The 27,001-nt window shown below is 41.8% G+C and overlaps 1 protein-coding gene across 4 annotated transcripts in view; it reads right to left on the bottom strand.

Annotated features, from left to right (window-relative positions):
- celf5a (cugbp, Elav-like family member 5a) overlaps window positions 1-27,001 on the bottom strand; it is a 180,031-nt gene that overhangs the window by 59,309 nt on the left and 93,721 nt on the right. For all 4 annotated transcript variants that reach the window (XM_046392403.1, XM_046392404.1, XM_046392406.1 and 1 more), the window contains exon 3: window positions 17,901-17,949. In XM_046392403.1, coding sequence (XP_046248359.1) covers window positions 17,901-17,949 — 49 coding nt within the window. The remainder of the gene's footprint in view (window positions 1-17,900; window positions 17,950-27,001) is intronic.

The following is a 27,001-nucleotide window of genomic DNA, read 5'->3' as shown; positions in this document are numbered from 1 at the left end:
GACATATGGGTGTTTTTATGTTAATGAACGTCAGGAGATGAGATCTCGTTGGTCATCCCTGGGTACACACAGGTGTGTAGGCACACATACTCACACACCTGCCTACCCATGCATGCATGATCCCCACATACACACACCTGCACACATACACACACATGCAGACTGAGACTGCACACCCACTGAACCCTCGGATGCATTATTGATAAGCTACTAATTACGCTTGTTGCAATTTCAGCTGACCTTTCCCGGGAACATCCCGGATCATTATAAGCTGCATTCTCTCTCGAAATTGCAAAGGTAATCTAAAGTCCACCTCCCTTGCTCCCCTTCTATCTGCAACATCACCACCACCACCCCCACCACCCTCACTCCCCTCAATTCACTGCTGGATGAAGATATGTTCTTCCATCCTGACCAAGGTGGAGAAATTGTGGAGACAACCATACATCAAGTTAGAGACATGGAGAAAATGCAAAGAAACAGGCAAGATACCAGAAATGCTACAGTACAGCATGGCAGCTGAGTAAATCATAATTTGAATGTCAGGTTTGTATTTGAACTGTTTTTTTCCATAACTTCGCCATGACATGTAATCATTTGAGCAATAACTGAAATGAATTTTTAGAAAGCCACTTGAAGTTTATGGTTAATACTGTAATGCTCACCATCTCATTCTGTTAAAGGTTAAAAACTACAACATCTTACGCTATTATTCCTGTTTGCATGCCATTATGACACTTTGGTCTGAAACATTCTCATCACAGTTCATCATTACGACAAACGCGTTAGCGTAATGGCTCAGCGTTCCTGCTCAGAAAGCCATTTCATATCGGAAAGGCCAAAAAGTATAATGTGAATGGTTGTGCACTTGGTGCTCAGGGACTGTTGATCAGCTGGTCTGGCGGCTGCAATGACTTGGCGTTCCTGCATTAATATGTATTATAGTTCCAGTTAAAGATACACAAAAAAAGAAACTTAATTTTCAGGAGAATGCAGACTCTCCTTCAATTGATGGTCATGGCCTTTAACAATCAACTTATTGATCTGGAGGTTGGGTCATTTACATGATTTTATATTGATTTATAATATATAGCACAATTACTGTGTGCTCAAAGTTTCATTAGTAACATTTAAGAAACTATTTTACCAATTCTTTTAAAGCTGCAGCAGCAACACACAACTTTCACACAGTCTATAAAATAATGATGAAGTACTGATTACATGTTTTCTGCTATTGCTTTTTAAAGTCTGGGTGAACATACAGGTGCTGTGTAGCCTGTAGCATAAATCCAACCCATACATATGACATTCCACTACATTTAAGTATTGCAGTAAACTGAAAATACTACATGTATTAGCAAAATGTTTTTGGGGCACTAAGAATGAAATTTAGCCAGTTACTAAAAGCAAAACATTCTTAGTACATCTTTGTGCATTCAGGCAGCTGATTCATTGACTTCTTTCCTACTGAAACTGATTGATTTTGGTCTCTCAGTCTTTACACCTATTGCATGTGGAAATAATATGGACAACAGATAAACTTGAAGCACGTGTCCCCAGACCATATATAAAAAGTCTGACCATACTTGTATGATCTTGTTCATCAAATGTAAAGATTTCTGTGTACAGCGTGATACTTAATGTGGGGCATTTTTTTTGTTTGCGAATCTACCAAGTTGTGTCCTAATTAATGTATTAACTACATGTGGATGTTCACCTAAAAATCAATATCTGATCCCTCATCTGAGACTACTAAGAAGAAATCTGTCCAAGATTTTAGCCACAATGTAATGTACTGTAATCTGTTGCAAGGTGGGAAGAAAAAATGAAGAAAAAAAATAAATATGTATTTTCTCAAACCAGTATGTGGTGAAGAAGCTAGAGCAAAGACTGTCTGTGCTACTGTATAAGGTGTTTTTTAAGTTTTGCATATCATTCAGAAAACAGAGGCCCTGTGTGAAGGTCATGATGACAAATCTCTGTACGAGTTTCATTCTCTTTTCTCTTTACCAGCTTTTATCCTTCCACCTCCATAACTTTCCTATTTCTCTAAAACACACACATACACACACACACAACAAAACATTTTTACAGATTCTGCAACTCTCCCTCTAAGAAGGGAGTCTATATGCCTAAAGAGTTATTCACTCAGCTCTTCCACTGCAATCAGATTTTGTTGGTGATGGGAGCTGACTCGGAACCAAAATAAATAGATAGAATGGGAAAAGGGCTGGGAACAGCACTTTGCTGGCAGGGCTGTGAACCAGGTGAGCCAGTGCAGGCAGGAACGACACCAGCCAAAGGATTAATGGTCTCAAGGGAAGCCAAGGTAAGCCTGCTGCTCCTGCTTGACATCTTTGTACTTGTAAGAGCACAGAAATTAGCCAGGCAACGCGGTGAGTAATGGCCAGTGTGCTTCCATCAGTCCCATTTAACAATGCATGCAAAGCCAACAGAGGAAAACGCAGGGAGAGAAAAACGTAAATGTTCTCTCTTGGGCATGTGGGCAGAGTTGCATGAAGCAGTTTATCACATAGGGCCTAGTGTTGTGAATGCAACAAAAACATAACACTCATGTCCAATCTGTTACGTACACTAAACATCAGCTTGGATACAGCTTCAGTGTTATTTAATAATTAAGATATGGAAGGTTTTTCATATCACCTTAGTGTGACACCACTTGTCTGGCAATGGGTAAGAACCATGATCATCTCACAGGAAGAATGATATGGAACAATGTCCTAACAACAGGGTTAATGTAAGATAATCAGCTGTAATGACTCACAGAGGGAAAAAAGACATTGAAACATCCAGAGAAACTTCTCAAACCACTCCTACAGCACAACACACCTCTCCACTGTCCATCCGAGCTCTCATCATTGTATCTGACATGAAGTCCAGCTGACCTGTTACTGTTGTTTGTAGAAGAGCAAAAAGTTATCTTGGTGCCTGCAGTGCATGATGTTCAAAAGACAGATCACTGAAAAGACTTTGTAATACAAGTATGTGTTGTATATTCCAAATTCCAAAAAACAAAGTTTGTCTTCATTAAAACTATTTACTTTAAATTTGAACTATTTGTGACTATTTGTCAAAATTCATCTTGCTTGCTTCACACTTATTTTATATCCTGTAAAAATGCTTATTTTTAAAAGCTGGCAGAGCTGACTGCTCATCGGTATGTTGCTGTCGTTTGAGGTGTGATTTAGTTATTTTAATTCCAGTGCACTTCATAGTTATTTCACCCCTTGTTTTTTCCTTGAAACAGCAGTACCCAGCCTCCCTTCCACCTGATCTGTAAACACTGATGGGGAAATATGTAGTATGTATGTATGAGGTAGACATGGAGCTAAAAACCAGGCACAACATATCATGACTCGGTGCCTCTCCAGATGTTTGCCCACTGTGTCATACAGACACGGACATGCTCTCTCCACTTCACTCAGTCATCAAGATGAGCCTCATGTCTCAGCACACACCAAATGTCAATGACCCTTAAGTCAGATGGTATCACACATGCTCAGAATTGTGCACACATAAAGATAAAGCAAATGACAAAGTCTACGTTCATATATTCATAGAATTTTTATCTTATTTGGATAAAGACATGGAATTTTTCAGAAACTTCTCTGATTTTGAATGAGAATGAATTCATATTTCAAATCTTTGTTCTTTCACAAAGAATCCATTTAACAATCTGCCCTCATGGTGAGAATCCTCCTTGGGAATGGATGGGGGAACGGATGGACGGAGGAATGAAGGGATGAAGGGTGATAGAGGTCTCCCAGCTGTCTAAGACCCAAGCTCGTCCCGGCACACTGCTTCCCACTAATGACCAGGGGCCCTGAATTCCCGCAGCTCCCCTGGGACAACAGCTGCTGCCATCCCCAGCTTCTCTGCAGGCTTTGAAGGGGACGTGGCAGCAGTTGAGCTGGCTACGGTCCTGCCTAGCAGAGCAGCAACTCGGGGATGGGGACAGACAGGCTTGTTGTGCCAGCAGGGTGGCTAAGCCTGCTGAAACCCTATCCAGCCAATTACTCCGACCGAATGCCAAGCTGGCTGTCTAATGGAGAAACTGGGGACCACACGCTGTTAGGTCCTCTCACAGGTTTACAGGTTTTACAGGTAAGCACTAACACTCCCACTTCAAGTCTGGTATTTTTTTTCGGTCCAACCTGACAGTGCAGACTAAAAGGGGAAAAAAATCTCAGTTTGATTCTCTCCAAACCAATTTGTTTAAAATGACAAATTCCTTTTAGAGCTCTTGTTTCTCTCTGTCTTCCATCCACTCACACATAGCCCCTGGTTAGGCTTACCCTTTAGACTATTTGCAGAGAGAGAGAAAAACTGCTATACAGAATAAGAAGTGAAAATGGCCAGTCTAGAGGGGGTGGATGCCTATGGTTAGACTACCTAATCATTCTGTCCACGTTCCTACTGTTCAGATAAGCAGCACAGTGCCTCCAGTGAGCCTTCTCTCCATCGACAACATACATATACTTTAACACAGCTAATTTGTGCAAGTCTTGCAGCACTTGCACACCATTTAGAGATACACTCTAGATTTCACTAGAGAACCAGTGGACTGTATAGTGGGATGGAGATCAGAATAAACCAAGCTGCTAAAACTGAGGAAAAAGAAACTTAAAATATATATCGTTTCACCAACCATTGTTCCCTGTCAAAGCTGGTGAAGTGGCAGTCAGCATTCTTGATCCTTATTACAAATGCACCATACCAGCTATGGGTAAATACAGTAAAATGGAAATGTGTTTTCTCTGCCACAAAATCAACAAAAAACTAATCTAATTAGGCTCTTGGTTTAATGTAAGAAATACTCCAGCTTTTCTATGACTTATTTAACCTATAGAATTCAAAGAAATTGAATCAGAGAGAAATATGGAATTACAGGCTGAGAAAATTCATTTTGTTACACATGACAGCTTGTGGACTTTTCCTCTGTGTTTACAAAACAATTTGTGGGAGTCCGCTGAACCAACTTTCCTCTAACAATGTGTTATGAGACAGAGAAAAACAAGAGAGAATCAATAGGACCTGTGGTCATGTATAATTTGCAAGGCCAGCACCTGGCTGCCAACAAATAAAGATTTTTTTTTCCTGCACGTTGCATTCAAGGATATTGGACAGTTTTGTTGGAGGTGGGCGGCTATTTTCACCAAATCCTGGCTGCAGGTCAGCTGAAATGATTGAATCTCTGTAAGCTCTGTGGGTGCACACAGCACTGTACCAATGTAAACAGGAGGCCTGAATGTGTTCTTCACACATCTTTGCGTGTTATGTTTATATCCATGCACAAGCTCAGCTGAGACACACTGACAAACTGCACTGCAGAAGTCATAGCCAAACCACATTGGCGGTAAAATAAATCTTTTTAATTGCATGGAGAGTAGTGTGCGATTCTCAGCATTTTTTTCTGTGCAGAATCTTCCTCTATGCACTATGTGATTGTGTTTGTGTGTGTGTGTGTGTCAGGTTGGTTGGCAGGCTGTGAGGCTGCCTTGGCTAGTCAGAGAGCTCTTCTCCCTGAACCAGCTGGGCCCTCCTGCCTCCTTCCAAAGCAAGTCAGTGCAGACCACATGGTCTCACCCCCACTCTGAAAGGTGCCATTCAGCCTTGCACAGCCAGACACACATGGACACACATACTCATAGACACAGAGAGAGAGAGAGAGAGAGAGAGAGAGAGAGAGAGAGAGAGAACAGCACATATAGTGTACAACAAAGCTCGAACAGAGAAATATTCAAAGCAACACCTTCTGGTGTCCACACACAGCTGAGCCGTTAACACTATTTAGAATTTCACCAGTCAGCTAAGGTACATCAAAACATGATCACAGTAATGAACTACAGCAATATGAATACAATGTCAGTCAGAAGCCTTAGACCTACTGCATGTGCATTGCAGTGGCTTAGATGGAAACTGAACTTGAAATTGAATGCCTCTTGTGAATATTTCATCATATAATACATTTAGAATTAAACTCTTCATCTTAATATTTACTTAATTCTATGAATTATGTAGTTTGACTGAACATTGTCTTTCTGTGTGTGAATTTGATAATGTTATGACAGCTGGTATTGCATGTCTGTACATGTTATTTTTGTCCTGTGATTTTTGTTTAATCAAAATGATGTTTTGAAGATAAAAAGTGATTATAAAACCTCCTCAGTAAGATGTGTAAAATCGACTTGCAGAACACAAAATACAAAACACAATTCAATCATTTTTTGTGTTACAGTCTAAAAATACCCAATTAACAGTCAAATAATGCTATAAAAATCATGCTATTCTGCCAATACATCAATAAATACCGCAGGTTTTGTTCTCTATAAACATAAGCATTCTCAAAAAATGCAGTCATTAATCCTTCATTCTGAGGTAAACACATAATTTACTGTACTGTCTGAAGTATTCAGATGCAATTCAAACATATTATTCTCAAACCAGTTTTGTTTTTGTATGTCGAAGCATGTCAATAGTAAAAGAGTGACTTTTGAACTGTGCCATGTTTGGTGAAGAAATCATTCATAGTTTGTTCAGTTTGTTCCATCAGTCTCTCTGGATGAGGTCACCGATGTGAACAGGGATGAATAGATGTGGTTCGGAGAAAAGGCAAAGAGGGGGAGGAGGAGAGAGAAGAGCAAGATGTTGGTAGGTCCAGGTCACATGGTGGGCCCCAGGACCTTGTGGTGGAGGTAGTGCACTTCCCCTGAGCTACATTTACCCTTTAGCTGCAGTCAGGCAAGTGGGCTGAGTGGACGACGCTAGGTGGGGGAGTGCGGGGGCACCGAGGGAATGAGAAAGCGAGACGAGTGAGCTGGAGAGAGAAATGTAGCATTGAATCTTAATGTCAGATCAGAGCTGAGCTGAGCGGCGAAGAGATCTTTCCTGCCAGCAGCGTACGAACACGCATCTGTATCAAGGGTAAAATATTGTGATCTTTGATTATTCCCTCTTTCACCTTTTATTAATGTTATCCAGATAGAAGGCAAGGCAGCTTGACATGCAGACACAAGAACAGAAAGGGTTTCAGAGACACACTGGTAAGATAGAACCCTTTGTTTCCTCTGTGCTGTTGCTGTACATCTCTGCAGTTGTAGGTCACATTCATTTCATACTGAGACAGAGCTGTTTTCAACCTTTAATGCTCTGTTTGTGTGCCCATGTGATAAGAGCAGAAATAGACAATTTGCCTTCATCATGTACAATAAAGACAGAAAGGGCTTTAATAAGTGGGTAACTAGGGGAAAAACACAAAGGTAGAATCACTGTCTCACACACACACACACACACACACAAGGAGTGATGTGTGAGGTGACTGCAAGGAGGACAGAAGCAGGTCAAGAACTGGAAAAAGAGGAAGGTGAGATTATATTGACACATGACATCATATGTCATAAAATAATCTCTAATAAAATAATCTTGAATGAAGAATATCAATAACAAAATTTTGTTTGTTTTAATGGAATCAAATGGTACAAATAAAATCCTGTTTCGCCATTGTGTAGGGATCCCATTTCTCCAGATAAATAATTCAGATTGTACATGCTGGGAGGCCAAGAATAGATTCCTAAAATAACAGGAGGATGGAGGCAGGCTGGGAGGATAGCAAGAAAGAAGGACGACAGCCAGCGAGCCAGGGACTTCGTCATTCTCTCAACATCTCAGCCCTCCCTCCATGACCTGAGGAAGGGGAGTGTGTGTTCATACCTTTGCTGTACCAGCTATCATCATGCTCACAGTGCAGCCAAAACATGACGTCCCCCTGTCTTACACCTGATAGGCAAAGATTTAACATGTTCTTCCTGTCATTGGCTACTGACCTGCTGTCAGTTTGGTCTTGTTAAACTGAGCGGCCATAGATTAACAGACCAGATCAGATTAAGCACCCGTCCCTCCTACAGTCGGAGTAAGACGGTCAGACCAGTGCTTCAAGGTTTCGCTTTAATATTCAGGAACCAATCCCTGCTTTCAATCCAGCGTTTTAGGTTGATGTGTGCCAGCAGTCCAGGCAGGCAGCTGTTGCGGGCCGTACCTTTCCCTAAAGCACATTGTACAGGCACTGCTCCCCGATTCCCTGATAACATTAATGCCAGCCAAATGTCCCTGAACTAGTTCAGACATTTTCTTAATACTAAGGTTGTAGACTGGCCTCTTTTCTTTGCCCAGCCGAATTTCTTGAAAATCTCCCGTGGCTTTTAACAGAAACACAATATTGACCTACGATATCTTCCACATCAACAACATCCGAGTCATTCGCTTCCCTAATGGTAGGGAAATCAATAGGTAAGTAGGTAACGAATGGGGTTGTTTATATTTGAAGCGATGATGTGCCATGTTTTGGGATTTGTGACAACTTTATTGTTGTATGGGAATACTGAGGAGGACAAAAACATGTCTGTGGATCTTTATCAGCTGTTATGTCATTCTACAGCAAACAGTATCATTCTAGATGGGGATCTCTTTCTTACACACACTGCTCCAGTTTAGTCTAAGCCCAACTTAGCAGCTAATCTAGAATAAAAAGACGGTTTGGCCCCTCAGATCTCACTCCATGACTCCCTACACTATCAAAATGCTCTTTGAAGTTCACGTTGCATAAAACTGGTTCAAGTGTCAGGTCAGAGTTCTTGTAGCAAAAGGTACAGCAGTCATTCAAAGCCCTATTTTTCATTCAGGTTATTCCCCTTGCAACCTCAGCTGTCTGTATTCTTATTGCAAAAAGGCAATCAAGATATGGCTTGTGTTGGACCTGGCCACAAGTCCCTAACTGAAGCGTCCAGGGATACGCTTATTAACTTCTTTGCACAGAGACCCATTCACCAATCATCCTTGGCAATGCAAGCTCGCCTGATAGACTCATCGATGAGAGGGGCGCCAGGGGAAACGTCAGCAGAGTAAAGGAAAAAAGAATAAAGACAGAAAAGGCAATCTATGCACACATTTTGGGGGACAGGATAAAGCAGGTACTAATATCAATGTGGGCTCTGAGGGATTTATTGAGAAATAAGAAAAAAGGAGCTAAGTTTTAAAGGACACAATACAAATCCACATTATGAGTTACCATGAACCGTAGCAAGGCCAGGGCAGCCAGAGCATGGCCACATCAACACTCATACTTCAGGAGGTAGTGCTGCAATAATGACACACACACATACAGGAACACTTGCAGAATAATGTTAAAACACTCTTTCCTTGCCCCAATCATCTTTTTCAGTTGCCACAGTTTTACAGCCCCAGAATGACTGCTTCTCTCTCCATTACCTCTGCACTTGTTTGACTGGCAGATGGGTGGAAAGATGGTGGATGGAGAGTGGGCGGGTGGGCAATCATTGGGCTGTGTGTCACAGTGCGTGCGTGCGTGCTTGCAGCACTATTTGTCGTCTCAGCAGATGAGATGGGAAAGGCAGGTGAGACGTGGCTGTGCCTTATTTAAAAGCCTCTTTACGGTGCCCACTGAACCAACGTTGGCATTCCCTAATGGTGCATCACAGGCACGACATCTTATGCTCCTCCTCGTCATCTCCGTGTCCTCTGTCCTTGTCTGCTGTCATTGCTTTAATAGCTGACATAGCTTAAGTTGCAGACAGTATAGACATTACATTACATAGCCGAATTTTCATACAGATTCAATATTCTGCAAAACTGTATTTTTGTGGCCAGCAGTACTAATCTCTGTTTAATCCACTGCTTCCATATCTCTGCTTAAATCATCCTGCTGAAGCAGGTGTCCTTTCCAGTCCACTGGTAGCATGATGCAGTGATTTAAGTGAACAGCGTAGACTGACAGTGAGAGAGACAGAGGGTGATTTGAGAGGTTAATGGAGTTAATACGGAGGGATAGAGGAAAGGAGAGGTTAGATTGGAGGGACAGACATGGAGATTGAGTTACAGGTACTGAATCTGAATGCAGATCTACATTTACAGCTGACTGTTTTCTCTCTAACTGTGATTCTCCACCTGCTGCTGCAACTGGCCTAGACATGCAGAGCTTCGATTCATGTCCAAATGCATTATTGTCCTTATGCATGCGCCTAATGTGTAAAATTTATATATTACACAGACACACACACACACACACACACACAAAAAATAAAATATATGAGTTGGCATTTTCATTTATCTGGTGGTGGCAATTTGTTATATTCCATTTCCCCATGCTAAAGTGATCCACAAACATTTCCATCAGAGGGAAATTACAGTCTGCTGTGTTGTGTAGAGGAAACGAGAGGGTGACTGCATTGCATATATTTTGAGTTCTCTCTCATGCTGATTGGAAAGGCCTTTTCCTTTCTGTCCATACCCTGAGGTGTCATTAATTATTTGCTCCATCATTCTTTCTCTTCTGTTTGCTCTGTTTCTCCTTCCGTTATTTGTCACTCGTGTTCATGTCCACAGTCACGAAAGATTCGAGAGCTTTTTCATATCTTATGTCACTCTAGAAACAAAACACATTTATCTTCACGTTAAACATGTTTAAATGTTGTCACACCTAAATAAACAACACAACCTTTAGCTCTGAACAACTAACAACTGGAATCTGCAGTGTGACTTTCCTTTGTGTTTCTGCGGGCCAATGTTTGTGCATGAGCAACAATTATTTTTGCTTCTCTCTTGTCAGTTTTTGTATACACAAAAGCTCCAAATAGTCTTTGGCCTCTCAGTGAACAAACAGGACATTTTCGTTCCACATGAAGTGTAGGGGGCAAAGGTTTCACAAAATTAGGGCAGAGAATTCAGTGCTGGGCAGAGGCCAGGCAGTGAAGAGAGGAGGACAAAATCTAAAGTCTGCTGTTGGCCTGAAAATGAAACTGCAGGCAAAATATCTCAGCAGCGTTCTAGCATTTGTCTAAATGATTATTTCTTTGTTAATAACTTGTATGCTGTAAATATAGACTTCAGAAACCCAATACTGCACATCAAGGCCACCTAACTCAAACAAATCTAACTCAACCCCAAAGTGGGGACTGAAGTTCCTCTGATGTATGGGTGTTACATTTATGTGTGTGTGTATGTGTGTGTGTCTGTGTGTGCTTGAATGTCTCCAGTCTGCTTTAATCTCCACCCATCTGCTGGTGGACCTCCTTTCCCTGTACAGAGGCCTGCCCTACCCCACCCGATCTGCCGTGCCTGACCCCACTGCGGGCATGTGGTGTGTGTGTGTGTGTGTGTGTGTGTGTGTGTGTGCTTGGCTGCTTGATGAGCCTGGTTCCTTATGAAGTGTCATTAAAGCAGAGAGAAGGAGCAAACGGGTGATTGCAGTGATTTGGCAGAGGTTGCACAGACTCTGTCCTCCAATCAGAGCCCTCATTTGGCCTCCTCCAGTTCCACTGCAATCACAGAACTCAGGGCCCACAGAGGACACCCACACACCCATACACCCACCCACATACACACACACGCAAACACACACATAAATACAAATTTATCAACCTCAGGTATGGCCTGGTCATTACCATTATCAGCTTACACTGTGAATACATACCAGAAGGTTTGACTTCTAGTGTATTTACCAGAAGTGCTTTTACAAGAACTTCTAAAACATTGTGAATACTTTTTGTTTTTGATTTTTTGTTTTTTTGTTTTTTTTTGTTTTTTTCCTCTTAATGTACTGCACACACATTGTTTTAAGTTTATATGAAATGGTAAATAAAATGGAAAAGGTTTAAAATGGAAAACAGAATCTAAGTCAGGCAAGCCTTTAAAGGTCACCTTCCTTATCCATCTCCATGCCACTGTACTGTATATATTCTAAGAAGGTTAGCATAGCAAGCAAATGACAATAACAACTCACACATCAAAGCATGAAATTTGTGTGGTACAGAACTTATTGTGGACAGCAATGTTGACAGCTGTTGTTCATTTGTTCATCAAACACACGTTCAAAAGGTTCGTAGAAAAAAGCAGGAGAACCACAGGGGTACAAAGACAGAGACAGATAGAGAGGGAGAATGAATTATAAAGTGTAGAGAATTGAGCACTAAATTGATCTGCAGTCTGTCTGTCCCCAAAGAGGTTGAGGTGCCGTAATGAGAATGGCAGACCAGATGCATACGGTGGCCGTCCCATCCCCGTCTCCATCCCTCTCTGAAAGAAGACAAGTTTGTTTCTCAAGGTGATTGTTGCGGTGATAAGGGAGAGGGTGTTATTAAGGGTGACAGCGAAGGGGCTGAGAGGCAGTGGCTGACTGGATAACCTTGTCCCCATCCCCGCCTCGCTTCCTTCTGCATGAGCATCTCCACCACTGGCCTGCCCTGCCTGCTTGCTCGTCTGAACACAATCTGCTGGCTGGAATTACCTCCCGGCCCCAGGAAAACTAAACATGATTTCTGACCTTTCCTTTCTGTGTTCAACAGTAACCTTTGCTGAACCGCCTACGCTACGAGACCATCGCGAATGAACAAGGGTGGGAGCAGAGGGGCTGTGTGTGTTTTTTAAAAAGCGGAGTGAGGATGAATGTGTTTAGCAGAATTTATGTATGTATGCATGCATATTTAAAGGCAGGAACAGGAGTAGATGTGATAACACATGTACAAGATCAAATACAAAAGCCCTGCGATAAATGCTGACTGTCATTTTGTGTCATGTAATTTCTGACTTTGTGATGTTGCACATGCAATATTGTAAGGTTTTTCTGTTATTTTGTCTACATGCTGTAGTTGGTTGCTGTTTCCATCTGTGTATGTGCTGACAGAGTGTACCACAGAAGTTGCAGTAATAGTGTATTTTGTTGGGAAAAAGAGTACAAGACACTGTGTTTGCAGAAATACTGCATCATTCAACTAGCAAAATTCATTACACCATCACTCCACTTCCTCTTGTTGTTCTTCGCCGTGTCTGCAAGTTTCACATTGGTATTATCATTAGCAGTTTGTTAGATAAGCCTAATTGATCTCCACCTACTCAGTGTCTTAGCAAATTGTTGTGATCTACTTCTTCCACTGACTCTGCATAACTCAGACAACCTCAGCACAATCTGACCCCCAGGAGCAAAGCATGTCCCAATAGAAATGATTTCATCATCATCATCATATCTCTCTCTCGCTCTCTGTTTGTTCGTTGCTCTCCCATTTTCTCTCCCATCGTCTGTCTTCCATAAATTCTCCCCACTCTTCCCTTTCAAAACAAACCTGCCTGTGCTGATGTGAAAATTTAAGAGCTTACAGGCAGAGTGACCTGAACATCCCAGACCAGCTTGGTGGAGTTAGCTGACTGAACTCTGAGCTCGTCGAGGCCTGCGCATCAGTATTGTTTGTGTAAGAGCACCAGAGGGGATTTGGACAAGAAGTGTAAGAGCTGAATGTGTGACCCACAGCTGGCCTTACCATTGGATTAGCTCACCCTGATCCTAACAACCTCTGAACATGCTCCCTACTATTTCAAGATCTCTCCGTTTATGCCCAGCCAAGCACATTGTGACCAGTAATCTATAGTTTTCTTCCCTCCAAAGGGAGAAGATATACTGTTCAGCTCTTTGCTTTGCCCCTGCTGCCCCTCCCTCCTTGCTGGTTTATCCACACTTTTCCCTGTTTATTTTGCCCTCTCTCTCCCTCACATTCAGTCTCAGTACAAATTCCCTTCTTTCACCTCTCTACTCTCACCATCCATCTTTTTACCCCTCATTCCTCTCCCTCTAACTACCCTTCTCTCCTTCATTCCTTCTGTCTTTTTAAAGGGGATCAGTGGAGCTTAGAGGCCTTCCTGCTTGGTTCATTACTGAGCTGCTCTGACATGGGGAGCTCGTCTCTCTTGTAAGGAAAAGGAGAGCACCACTGATGTTTAATACATGGACTACTCTGTTGTCTTTCACGCCAGATAAATTCATCATCAAAAACTGAGCGCAGAACAGCAACAGAGCATGTAAACCTGCTCTCTCAATCTAGATTCCCAATCTTTCTTTGTTTTTTTGTCCTCACTCTCCATTTAACTTATTGCCTCCCACTCTGGTTCTCTCTCTCTCTCTGTCTGTCTGTCTGTCTCTGTCTTTGTTCCGTCACATCTCAGTGAACTGGAGCAAACCTTTTCATTGTCCTTCAGTTCAAGTAAACACACAAACACAATGCAACACCGCTGCTTGGCCCGCAACATGAAACACAGCTCATGAAAAGAAAATTGACCCATTCCATTCAGCATATACATTGTGTATATTGTGTGTGTGTGTGTGTGTGAGTGTGTGTGTGTGTGTGTGCAAATATAAAACATGTACTGGACACATCCCTGTGTGTGCACATGTGTTCCTATTATCATGTACATCCAACTTCCTACTGCCTGTGTATGTGTTAGCATTAGAGACTGTGTGTGTGCATGCATGTGTGTGTCAGTGCCGTATGGGTATGTATGTGTTTGCCTGTTTGTCCTCTCTGTGTGGGCGTGTGCGTGGGCGGCAGGCCTGCCTTGATAATGCCAGAGCCTGTTTCTAATCCAGGCCTCCTCAGTGGGCTGCAGCTCTAGCTGTGCCAGGCAGGCTTGCTAGAGCACCAACAGAGCCCCAGCTGACAGCAAGCCTGCTCCTCTCTCTGCTTTTTGGACAATCTCGAAGCTCTAAACTGTAACAATGGGTTAAGCTGGGCACTGCGAGGAGCCACAAAAGAACAAAAAATGCACAACTTACACAGAATAACAAGTTAGCCTGAGTACAAGATGGCTCTTTTACGATAATCTTAAAAAATGATCTAAAAGAAAATCAAATTAAATGACAGCCGGCAAAAAAGGGGCAGGTAGAAGGGGCAGGTGGTAATGGGGGAATACTGAGGGGGATGCCACAGGTAGAGGGTTTAGGATGAAATCAAAGTGGTTAAAGCTGATTTATCCTGTGCAAGGATGCCAAGCCCTCTAAGGAGGTACTGAACAGCCCTTCAAAAATGAAATATCAGCAGCAGTCAGTGCCAGTCATCAGAGCCATGTGTGATGGAAAATCAATCTATTTCATATCAGAGACCTGTGAAGAGAAAATGAGAGAGACAGGTCCCTGCTGCCTCCTCGCTGCACCTCTTTAAACGCCTCTCCAACAGAAACATCCGAGAATGGTCTGCGTCATCACTGACGGAGACATTCATGGTGCTGGTGGCTCAGTGTGTAACGGCTGCTGTTCTGCTAGATTAGGTAGGTGATTGGCCATTAATATTCATTTCACAGTGTGTCTTTGTTAGGCGGCAGCAGGGGCTGACGGAGTGTTTGGATGGATTTACTCTACTGTATATTTCCTTTTCATTTCTATCGGTAAGGTGGTTTACTCATTCGGCCTTCATGAAGCTACCTAGAGGCGTCTTGTACTGTAAATTTTAGCCGTTTGTTCTGTCAGAAAAGGTGAAAGTTATGAATACCTACGAAGGGAAACCGCTCAGTTTTGATCAAATGTACAAGAGTCATCAAAAATCTTGCAGAACTACCTAGAATTATATGTTCTACTGCGTCCCTCTTTGTTGACTATGGGAAGGCAGATTCATTTTTACTGAAACAGTAACCAGGGAACGTACGCTGATCTGGTCTGGGCCTTAATAACAGCAGAGATTTGCTCCTGGAGGAGTGAAGGTCCTGCAGGCATAAAACCACAGTAACAGGTCTTTCCCTTATGGACTGCCAACCTAGCGCAGGTGATCTGAACAGTCCTCCTCATAATGAGATTAAGGGACTAATTAGTATGACTGTATGTTGTAGTGTGACTGGGTGCACTGCGGAATATATTGCCCCTATCGGACTAGCAGTGTAGCCCCTGAGAGAGCAGGCCAGGCTGGGTCTGTCCCTCGTGCCCCTCCTTCCACTGCACTGAGAGGCTAATTAATATTTTTTGCATCTGCTCTTCCAGCTACTGTGTATCATGCTGAGTTATAGTCTGCGTCTGAGTTCTAGCTGAGTAATAATATTGATCTGGATTCTGGCAGGTAAATAAAGATCAAAATAACAAAAATATTATCTTGGCAGTTCTGATGATGTGAAATAAGGAGAGCAATAATTGCATTACTTTGAAATTACATGATGAAATCCTCTTTAGACTTTTATAGCAAATAAAATGCTAAGGCTTGCAAAAGTAGGCCATGGAGGAGCACCAGCAGAACAGTGCATCAGCTAATAGTAGCAAGAGCAACTGAAAACTGAACCAGATATGGAAAAAGCCAAAATTATCTTTCCCAGCGATAATCACAGAAAGAATTCAAACCAGAAAATTGGAAATATGACTTGAATGCAAGTTTGAAAAATGAAATTCAGATCCATCCCCCTCCACAGATTTCCTGTCATCCCCTTTTCGCTTCTACTGCCCAACCCGTTAAAGTCACGCTAGTGTTTGATTGCCCCTGTGGCGCCACTCTGACCTGTTCATTTAAGATGATGTGCAACTCTCAGGTCTGTTCCAGCACTCATTTGTTCCTCAGTGGGGTCCCTACAGCTGCCCAGTAAGAGGACCCCATACTGACCGAAGTGCCCTGGGAGCTCTAAAACTGGCCACTCACAACCAAGTAAAGAGATAGCTGAGTGTCATTGTTAATGTGGACACACAGCACCACAATGGCAAAATCAATGGAGCTATAGGCAACATCAATCTTGACAGCACAAGACCCTTTTGCTTGTCTCACCACTGCTTTAATGCTCTGTTTGAATGAATGGGAGGATGAAGAAAGAAAGAAAGAAAGAAAGAAAGAAAGGTACTGACAGTGATCTTTATTGGCCTTTCTTCCATCCATCTCAAGGGGTTATGCTGTCCTTTGAAGATTGTATGTATTTGACAGGTGGCCAAGTGGCCAGCAAACCTAATTCACCCAAAACAGGCAGAGGTTTTTAGGTAAAGCCTCAGAAGTGCAACATGGCAGCTGTATGCAGTTGGCATTGTGCTTGCATTTTCTCTCCTTGCCTGTTTTTCACTTCCAAATCGCTCTCTCGCTCCTTCCAGTGGGATGAGAACGGCTGAAAACAGCATTCCTCTTTTAAACAACAAAAAGGCACTTGGCGTTGTTACGGGGTGACACATGAGATGCACACCAAAAAATAACAGCAGGGTTCATTATCTCTGCCACTGACTTGAAGGATGCCTCCTCATCCCATTAACATATATGCAGATAGGCAGGGAGTAAATGAAAGCCTCCAAAAACGGGAGAGATCAAAGACGACAGAATTAAGGCCAAGTAATGAGGATCTTGGCAAGAACACTGCAAATTTATTGATTGTTTGGCAAGCTGTGCGTGCTCCTGCTCCATTTTCCCCTCCCTCTATACCATTTACTCTCATTTTTCAAATGCACAGAGACCAAGCAGTGTGGGCTTTAACATGGGACACAGTCTGTGTGGCTATGGCTCCAGTATTGAGCCTAATAACTATATAATTTACAGCGCAATGTTAATGTACTTGGCATAGGGAACAAAAGCTGCAGCAGTGGAGCTCATCACAGCCTTACAAGCTTTCAATAACACATACACAGACTTTAATCAGTTACAGTAAAGGGTGCACACAGGATGAGACTATGTGAGATAAAGGCTCAAACCCTGTGGATTTGAACCAGAAACAAGTCATGTAGCTACAATGTGCATTAGGTGAGACTACAGACATTTCTACTAAAGTTTGTTACAGACTGCCACAAGCTGAGAGACAGGCAGTCGAACCAAGATGACACCAAATCTCCTCTGTCTGATGTCATGTAACACACACTGAGAAACTGTTTGGTTTAAACTATTCGGTAAATTTTGTTTGCGATGTTCAGGCTGCTAAAATCGTAAAGGGTGCAGCTACATGAGAACAAAGGGAATTGGGATAAGAGAGTTGGCTGAAGAAATATTGCATTGAGAGCAGTGGAACGGATGAGATCAGAGGGAAAGAATGAAAAGAATTAGCCCAGATAAGACAGATGAAAAGGGGACATGAATAAATGATGAAGAAAAGAAGACAACTACCTCCACGGCTCTCGCTGTCAGCCGGTTTCACCTGGATGGGGCGAGTCATCTGGAGGAGAGAGAAGAAAAAGCAACAGTGAGGTTAGCGCTGGCCACTCATTCTGACATTGCTTCAACAAGAGGCCACAAACTAGAGGTGTCATGGCCCCCTCATCCATACTAATAGCTGTTCAGAGATACTGATCAAAGTGCTTTGGCTGGAGAAGAAACCAAAACACCATCATGCAACCAAGCTGACCTGACACCATGGTGTTTCTGCTGCTGGTTATTCCATGTAAACAAAACAACAACAGGATGTGTGTGTTTGTGTGGATGTATATTCCTGTAGTTGTGGGTACAAAAATCTCTTTACACAGCCACATTGTGAGGACCCAACTTACTTATGGGGACAAAACGCAAGTCCGCACAATGTAAATCATTAAGGGTGAAGACTTGCTTTAAGGGTGAAGACTTGCTTTAAGGTTAGGTTGAGGTTAAGGTTAGGATTAGGCAAGTAATGTTTATTGTTATGGTTAGGTAGTGGTTAAGTCTCCAGGAAATGAATGTAAGTCTATGTAATGTCCCCAGAAGTGATAGAATTGTGTGTTTGCGTGTATGCGTGTGGGTGTGTATTTCATGGCAGGTGCATGCAGAGGCTGCATGGCTGCATATATGTGTTTGAGTGATAGAGGCCGAGGCAGTCCTAATAAAAGTGAATCCAGCCACAGGAGGAGAGAGATCAATGCAGGCCTATTGATCCAGGCCCTTGGGCTGTGGAGAGTGTCTGGCTAGGAAGGATTCTCTGGTTAGGAGGCTCACTCTAATCCACTGGACCCTGATAAGAATGGCATTGCCTGGATTAGATGCCTCTGTCATCACAGTCTTTGTGTCACGCTCTCCTCCTTCCCCAATTTTACCTTCTTCTTTTTTCATTATTGTTGTTCAAGTTGAACAATTTCACCAGGCTTGGTGTGCAATTTGTTTGGAGGAAAAGTTTTAAAGATGTATCTGGGTATTACAATGTGTTTGTCTCAGTTGCAGCAACATTTTTTTTTTAAATCATTATTATTATTTTTGTTTTTAATTGAATATATGCCCCTGGGTCACATATCAACACAAAGATTGTTTATACACCCGCCCACACACACAAATAACATGTATATATTTACTGTGGCAGCACATAAAGCTTACAAGATCATTTATGTGCACAGATATAATGCCAGTACATCTCCTTCCATGATTCAGTCCTAAACTAATAGATTTAACAATTTAAAGCAAAACATCCACACATTTCTTTTTAATAAAATTGAGGCCAAAATGGCACATAATTTATAACATGATTATTGGAACTTAAAAGGAATGTCTTACCACGCTCAGACATTTACAGTAAGCCATTTGTAGCTGCTATTTAACCATCTTTTTATTGCGAGAAACTGTTTGCCATTACTGGGCATGCCAGTGAGATCACCGAATACCATCCAGCACTGATACCTTTATACCTACATTTGTATGTTACGTTCTATTGCCCCGTCATGTATCTCTTTTTTTTTTCCTTTCGATTTTAGAGCAGGGCTGAAAAGGTCAGATTTAAAGACAGGGCAGTCCAATAAAAGCATGACATGTTCAAGGAGAAACACCATAATGGGATTTTAAAATGTCTTAATAACATGCTGATATATGGGGGAGAGGCCGAGGCCCGATTCATTAAGTACTAAACGTATCCATTTTCACCTTGAGGAACTGAGTAACCTTCCCTCACTGAAATTATTCCATAAATTTACCCGTCGTAAATAATCACTAGTACTGGCTAAGTCTTTGTTGGAAAGCAGGGAGGATGTTATGTTTGTGAAGGTTGAGGTTTTAGCTCCTTGTTTCTTAGTTTGCTCCCCATCCTTCTCCCTCCCCATCTACAAGTGCCTTCTTTTCCATGTAGAACACGAGCAAAGTAACCCTACAGTATGCTGATGACAAGCCACAGGGAGCTCTGCTCCACAGCATGTACGGATAGATTACAGAATCAACCGCACACTATCGCACACATGTTTCAAAGCAACCTCTGAGACAGAGACAACTCTGAACGGAGGGGAAAGATGTCCGCAAGACAAATTCGCAGATAACTTTACAAGCCTCTGCTGCTTCACAACAGCACAGGAAATCTTTGAATTCGCCTTTGACATGTCAAACGGACAAAAGATGCTTCCATCCTGCCAGCTGATTTTTGTTCAAAAGCACGGTGGAGGAGTCCAAATCCACGGCTGTGGCTCCTCTACCATGTTATGATCTCAGCCGTCTCTGCAGGGTGTCTGCGCGTGGGAGGCAGCTCTCTCTAAAGCTAGTTACTGTTCAGCCTCCAACATGCCAGCTTAATGGTCTATTTATTTGCCCAAGAGCAATGCATTATGGTCTTAAACAGTCACTACTGAGTTTGTTCCATTCCCCTAGAACACACACACAAAGAAAATTGTGTAATTCCAGTAAAAATTAAGTGCATGTTGCAAAGAAAACTTCTACTTTGTGCATGCTCACACATGGCAATTTTATTTACAATGTATTAAGTGCTGTCGTTGCCAAGGCAACCATTCATTAGCTCTGGATACTATAAGAAATGTTTTCCTTCTGCCATTTGTGGGTTAAAGTTTCTCGACACACCCACAATGAAGAGAGTGAAACACTGCTGCTTCCTGCACAAATAAGAATGTTTAATTGTAGTGTTTTCAGTCCCATATTCACTGAGTTAAGAGCGTGGTTTGCTGAGGGAGGAGAAACAGAAGAAAAGTGTGAGGCTAAGGGTAAGAGAGATGGAATACGTACAGATAGAATGAGAAAAAGAAAGAGAGAGAAAGCTGCCTGTATCTCTAAAGATAAGATTGCTTTGCTGCTGACTTACTGCTCTGACTCCACCCTCCTGCCTTTCAATTTCAAACACATAGTCAGACTTCCTTTGCATGAGCTGGTTGGAGAAAACCTAAAAGCCCAGTCAGAGATAATGAGTATCACGACTGTGGTTGTCCGCTTTTCTTTGTTGACTCAGATTTTCAGATTTTGTGAGATCCCATGAAAAGGAGAGTCTGGTGCCTTATTTGACTCTTCTTCCACACAAAATGGACCGATGACACGCCCCCTACTTCAGTCAAGTGGAACATGTTGTTATAGTGGAGAGCTGTGACGAATATAATAAATATTACAGCAAAAAGCAACACTTTTACTACAAATAAGGTGACAGAGGAATGCTGGAAGAAAAGAGGTGATTGTGTAAATTTGTAATTTCATATTTTTATTTTGCCACCTCTCAATGTCTCCTCTTTATTTCTAATATGACAACTGCACACTGTAGAGCTCTTCAGCTTTAAACTGGATGCAGCATAGGTGAGAACTGCATTCAGGTATTGACAGATATGAAAAATCACTTTAGTTTTTGTCCAAATCAAAATGAAACCATTTTACTGATTGGATATTCTTTGAATATCATAATCTGTGTTTAATACCTATAGAGTAATCAATGTTCTAATTGGTGTTCTCAGTTTCGGTGCCAGCAGTGTGAAACGGACCTGGCAGCAAATCAGGATCAAGCATACAAACATAAACCGAAGTGGTCTCTAGCTGCTGTACCTTCTTCATTCTTTTAGTGTATGGATGACAAGCTGTGTAGAATTTGTTGTTTTGTTTTTGTTTTATTGTTAAAAACACCTGAAGAAAACATTAAAAAATTATTTTTTGCATCAACATCTGACTGTATGAAGGTTCCTGTGACAATAAACACAGCACGATGCATGAAGTTTGTGCTGCTGTAGTTGCACTGCTTCAAGAGGTAATATTACTAGTAAATCTGCATATATATCACACTCTCTCTAATGAGTATCTTTATCGCTAATACAGAAAGAATTGGTGAAATACCAGTGTTGTTTATTGACCACTATAATCTAAACCTCTGATCATAACCTCCTCCAGACCAGGAGGATATAGCCAGGTTAAAAGAGAGCCAAACTCTGGTTTTGGGCTCAACATTCCTCACTTAGCCATCAAATTCACTTCATAGTACACCTTTCAGGACAACTGCACTGTACAAACACCGTTTATTCAGAGTTAAACAAAGACCAGACGCTAAAAATGTGTTTTAAACTTCAACAGATATTGAGAGAAAATTTTAATCTGGCTGTGTTGATATTCTGTTTGTTTGCCATGTTTATCTACCCGAGGACGTGCCTGTGACACAAGTTCCTTGATTTATCAAACAAGGTTTACCACAGCAGGTGTGACATTCCTGGATAATGAAGAATTTATTTTACAAAATATAACTACTACGGATATTCTTAATTCAGATGTGATATTCAGTGAAGCATAATTTGTCTGCTACAAATATTTGTTCTTGCTGGATTTGTTCAGTTTTATACAAATCTGACGACCCATGAGGAAAACACAGCTCTAGTTCACTGACGAACACTTGTCTTACAGAATACTGTGTTGTGCATGTGTCAGTCCTAAAAATTAAATATTGTGTACATCACTGTCAAACATTTCTAGTGTAGTACGGTGGTGAATGTATTTTTTGTATGAAAACAAACTTGAGGTAGATAAGAGATAAAAAAAAAAACAATACAAAGAAAAATGAAATACAGTGAACAGTGTGCAGTCATGCAGTCAAAAGATTCATCTGACAAACCTGTTCTGGTTAATGATGCAGTGATGTGCTGGTGAGAAACTGTAAAATATACTGTACATACTATGGTGAAGAGACAGATAAAATGAATGTGGAAAGGACCTTTCTGGGGACATCAGTAGTATTTTTACAAATACATTGAATAAACAAGCTTCCCTGACGACTCACTCTTGACTTCCCGACCTTCAAATCAGTTTATTCTTCATCCTCCTCCTCTAGTGGAGAACAGTTTTTGTTTTCCTTGTACAAACTGCGGTCTTTCTCTTTCTCACTCCACACCCTGTGCTGCTCTAAGGGCTTAGACAAATCTACAGTTCCATATGTTTTTATTAAGCTGTTTCATTTGCCCAGTTGAGCCTCCAGCCAGTTGAATTAAAGCTCTTAGCACTCGTATGTTGCTGTTTTATATAGAAGGTGAGAAAGAAACCCCCAGGTCTGCAATGCATAATGTAGTGTGAAAAGGAATATACATACATTGCCTCTTGGTTTGTCTGTCTTACATTCATACCAGCTACAAATCGATACACATTAATGTGACCATTCCAGTATATGAACACATATGCACCTTTGCTTTTTCTGGCCTCAGTACCTTAAAGTTTGGCCTCGTTGGGCAGCAAACGTCTTTCTACAGAAACTATTATTAGCCACAAGAAGGACCAAAGGCTTTGGGCTCAGGCCACAAAAGACATTCCACTGTCTGGTTTCAAATTACACAGAGCAAGTGAAGGAACTGCAGTCAGGACTTGGCCTGTTAGTAGTGTGGAGGATTTAGAGTCTACTGTTGGCACTATCTGCAACAGTAATGAGTTCATGACTAGTAGAGTTTAGCAGGCTTGAGCAGTACAAAGTACAGACTCCATGCAGCTGAAACCCCACAGAGGGCCAGTAGCAAGACAATAATAATGCTTTGGAAACAGTTTCAAAGACCTGGTGAAATTCCAAGTCCCAAACTTTGCTAGTATTTAACTTTCATATTATCCAAAAGAGAGGAACTTCCATAACAGGGGGAAGCAGTCTATAGCAGTAGCATTGCAGTAAATCTCGTCCTAGTTTTGCAGAAGCTCATATCTCAGTAGTAAAAGTCTTTTTATAACAGTTATGCAAAAGCACTTACTTACAGTGCTTGCTATAAAATAGCTCTAACAGCCATACAATATGTGTGATGTCTTCTGGCTTTCACTCAGGTTTAATAGAGAGTAATGTTTGTCCTGGGATCGTTAATACATATTAGTGGGCCATCAAAGCTCATGTTGCTGCACTGCTCAGGAACAGGAGCATAAACAGTCCCCTTCTGACCGGGTCTTCTCTGCTGATATAATTAATATTTCCAATTATTGATCTGAGGGAGTGCTGAGTGGTGGATGTCCGGGGCCCAAGCTTCAGCTAATAAATCTGTACTGTATACAGTGGGAGGTAGACGGCAAGAGTAGACAGTGGGCTATAGTGTAATAATTTATAGTCATGACATGCTTCATTTCAATCGCAATAATTATTCATTGACAATAAAAATTTAACAAATTACAAATGGAGAGCAGATTTTACGGGCTTGCTAAAGCTTGGTGATGTGCTATTTCTTAATATTGCATATTAACTGTATATGAAAAGGCTTCTCTTTTCATGAAATGAGAAATAAAATACTGTGACAATATGATGAGTCCTTGTATAAGACAACGGGCTCTAGGGGTTGACTCCTGGTTCTTTCATTGTCTACCTCCCATTGTAGAGAAGAGTCCTCTGTTTGATCAGCCATGTGGGGTATTCAGGTTAGAAAAAGGTGGAGTTTTTGTCTACACCTGTGCTCTCTATTTTGGTCCTGCAAACTACATTATTGCACATAATGAATTGTCAAAGATTAATATGATGTTTTTACGTTTATACCAAAGAGAGAAAATCCTCAGATTTTTAGAAAATAAAAGACAAAATCAGTAAATGTTATATCTGTAAACTTTAAATCTTTCTGCTTCAAAAAAGAGAAACAATTCATTCCCTGTTGACTAACATATAATTAATCAACAAATAATTTTGGCATAAACCCTAACCACAGATTTATTCCCAATAATGTAATAAATACATTTATTTAGTACTTGTACTATACTTAAATACACTTTCTCTTTTTACATGAGCGAGTGAGTGAGTACCTGCCTCACTGAAGTATATACTCCTGATACTCTGGCTGCTTGTCCTGTGTGAATATACTGAATCAATGTGAGGATGTTCATATATGCTCAAATACATGTGAGAAAATATTTGCAGCAGGTGAGTTATAATTTACCCATATGTGAAAATGTGCTGGCGGCAGCAGAGTGGCGGTCCTGATAAGAAGCATCAGTCAGTGTTGGGGGAGATGGCAGCCACTATAAGCTTTGGGATTCCTATCAGTACCAACAGGATTTAGAGCTTGAGGCGCTGACATGGACTGACAGACACCTGCAAACCTTGGCTAGTCCATAACGCATTTGTCCCTGTGAAGTTCTACTCCATAATCTCACACCCGCTTTGAACAGAAAAAAATATGAAGTTGCATTTTGTAAAAGTGTTTTTTGTTTTTGTTTTTGTTTTTTTTAATTAAAAGACAAAAATGCATGATTTTGTGAGGAAAGTGCAATTTGCTTTTGCCTTGTGGATATTTTGTACGAGCAAGTGTTACTTTTTCAAAAGCTCAATGGCTCCTTTTGGAACAAAACTGTTGACATCCATCTGTTACACTGAATGCGTCTTGTAATACACAAATTAGCAATGAGGCCACAGCTAACTCACAAGCATTCGCAATCTGTAGTACCATTATTACTAGCAACACTACTACATCTCTGATTAAGAACATTAGACCTTCTGTTGTCTGATGCCATCCAAGTTCCTGTTTATCTCTTCCCCCAAAACACTAACTGCCTCCCAGAAACAGCCTGAAGTTCATCTACCAATTGCTTTCCAAAAGGCTTTCCAACCCTCTCTATTATCGTAGCTTTACTTGCTGGAGTGGCTGGCCAGCTGTCTGACTGCTACAGCCCTCATTACACAGACAGCAGAACTCAGCTCTCATCAAGATTTCATGAAGGTGAATGTCACACATCAAAACCACCTCATTTGTGGCACCCCATGACTCAGCAGACAGAGCTGCATGGCAGGAGCTGATGTTGGTTCTCATCAAAACTGTTTATTACTTCTGTATGGAGTCTGATTAATTCAAAATTACCAAATCAAAATCTCACCCTCCACCTCTGAGTTAGCTTAACCGTCCCAGCCCTTCACACAGACACTGTCGCTCGCGCTTGTGCCATGCTTGTCCATCTGCTTGATTATGTCTTTCTGTCTTGTGGAGTGTAAGCCCTCCACCCATACTTGTGTAAGAGACTCTGAGTCCTACAAGACGTGTGCAGTGGACTAGGGTATGTGGGTGACAGAAACAGTGTGCAATCATGAGGGGGAGTAGATAGGGGGATTGAGCTAATGCCTAAATCCTGTCCTACTGAGCCTGTAGCGGGGCGTCCAAGAGATAAAGAGAAACAGAGGGAGAGAGGGGTAAGAGACTGAGAGAGATGTAGAAGGGGGAGGGAAAGGATCATAGAAAAGTGACAGAAAAGGAAAAACTAATGAAAATATGCTAGAGAAGATGAAGAGATTGAGAGAGAGGAGTGGGTGGGGATTTATTAATAAGAGAAAAGAGACACAAAAAGGCAAAAAAAAAAAAAAATCCCCTTTTCTCCCTCTCCTCCCCCTCCTTCTCCTCCACTTCCTGACTTATGAGCCACACTTTGGTTATCAGGGGAAGGGCATCACTCCCAGACATCTTTGGCACGGCTGCTTTTCAAGCCCAGAGAGCTATTGACATGGTGTGTTACTGTAATGCGTGAAGCAGTGGGAGACTCATTGTAAATCTGTGTCAACAAATGCTGGAGCAGCAGCAAGCTCAATCTCTCCCTCTCTGTGTGTCTGCCTTGCTTTGCCTCTCTCTTGCATTTACCGACCTATCTAATGAATCTTATCTGCACAGCACACTGGAGGCTTAAGCTTTTGGTGGGCTCACATCTCTCCCACACACACAGACACACACTCTCTCTCTCTCTCTGTTTCTCTTTCTTATTCTGCTTGCTGTTTGATGTGGTTTGTGCTCTTCAGTTCATTTTGAGGAACTGTCCTTAGAAAGATAAGATCATGAGGACAGACCCAACCCAGTGGCTTCAGAAGGGCAACATCATGCCAATCCCAGCAGGCACCACAGTGAGGGTCCAGAGTGAGCAGGAAGTAGTGAAATGGCAGAGAATATGTTCCGTGACAGAATTACAGATCTGGAGTTGCGAGAGGCTTTAATGCTTAAAGGTGCCCTTATGCACTGACGCCATGTTCCCTATCTGGCTACTGCCTTGATATTTGCTTTGAAGATTATTTCCTGCCCGTCCGTCAGTGAGTTACAACTATGGTAATGATGTGCAATAGCATGTACAGCATGTACTCATGCAAGCACACCATC

Source organism: Scatophagus argus, chromosome 6 (genome assembly GCF_020382885.2).
Source record: "Scatophagus argus isolate fScaArg1 chromosome 6, fScaArg1.pri, whole genome shotgun sequence".
In the NCBI taxonomy this organism is placed as follows: domain Eukaryota; kingdom Metazoa; phylum Chordata; class Actinopteri; family Scatophagidae; genus Scatophagus; species Scatophagus argus.
The sequence above is the reverse complement of the archived record's forward strand: the minus strand, read 5'-3'. Positions and strand labels throughout refer to the sequence as shown.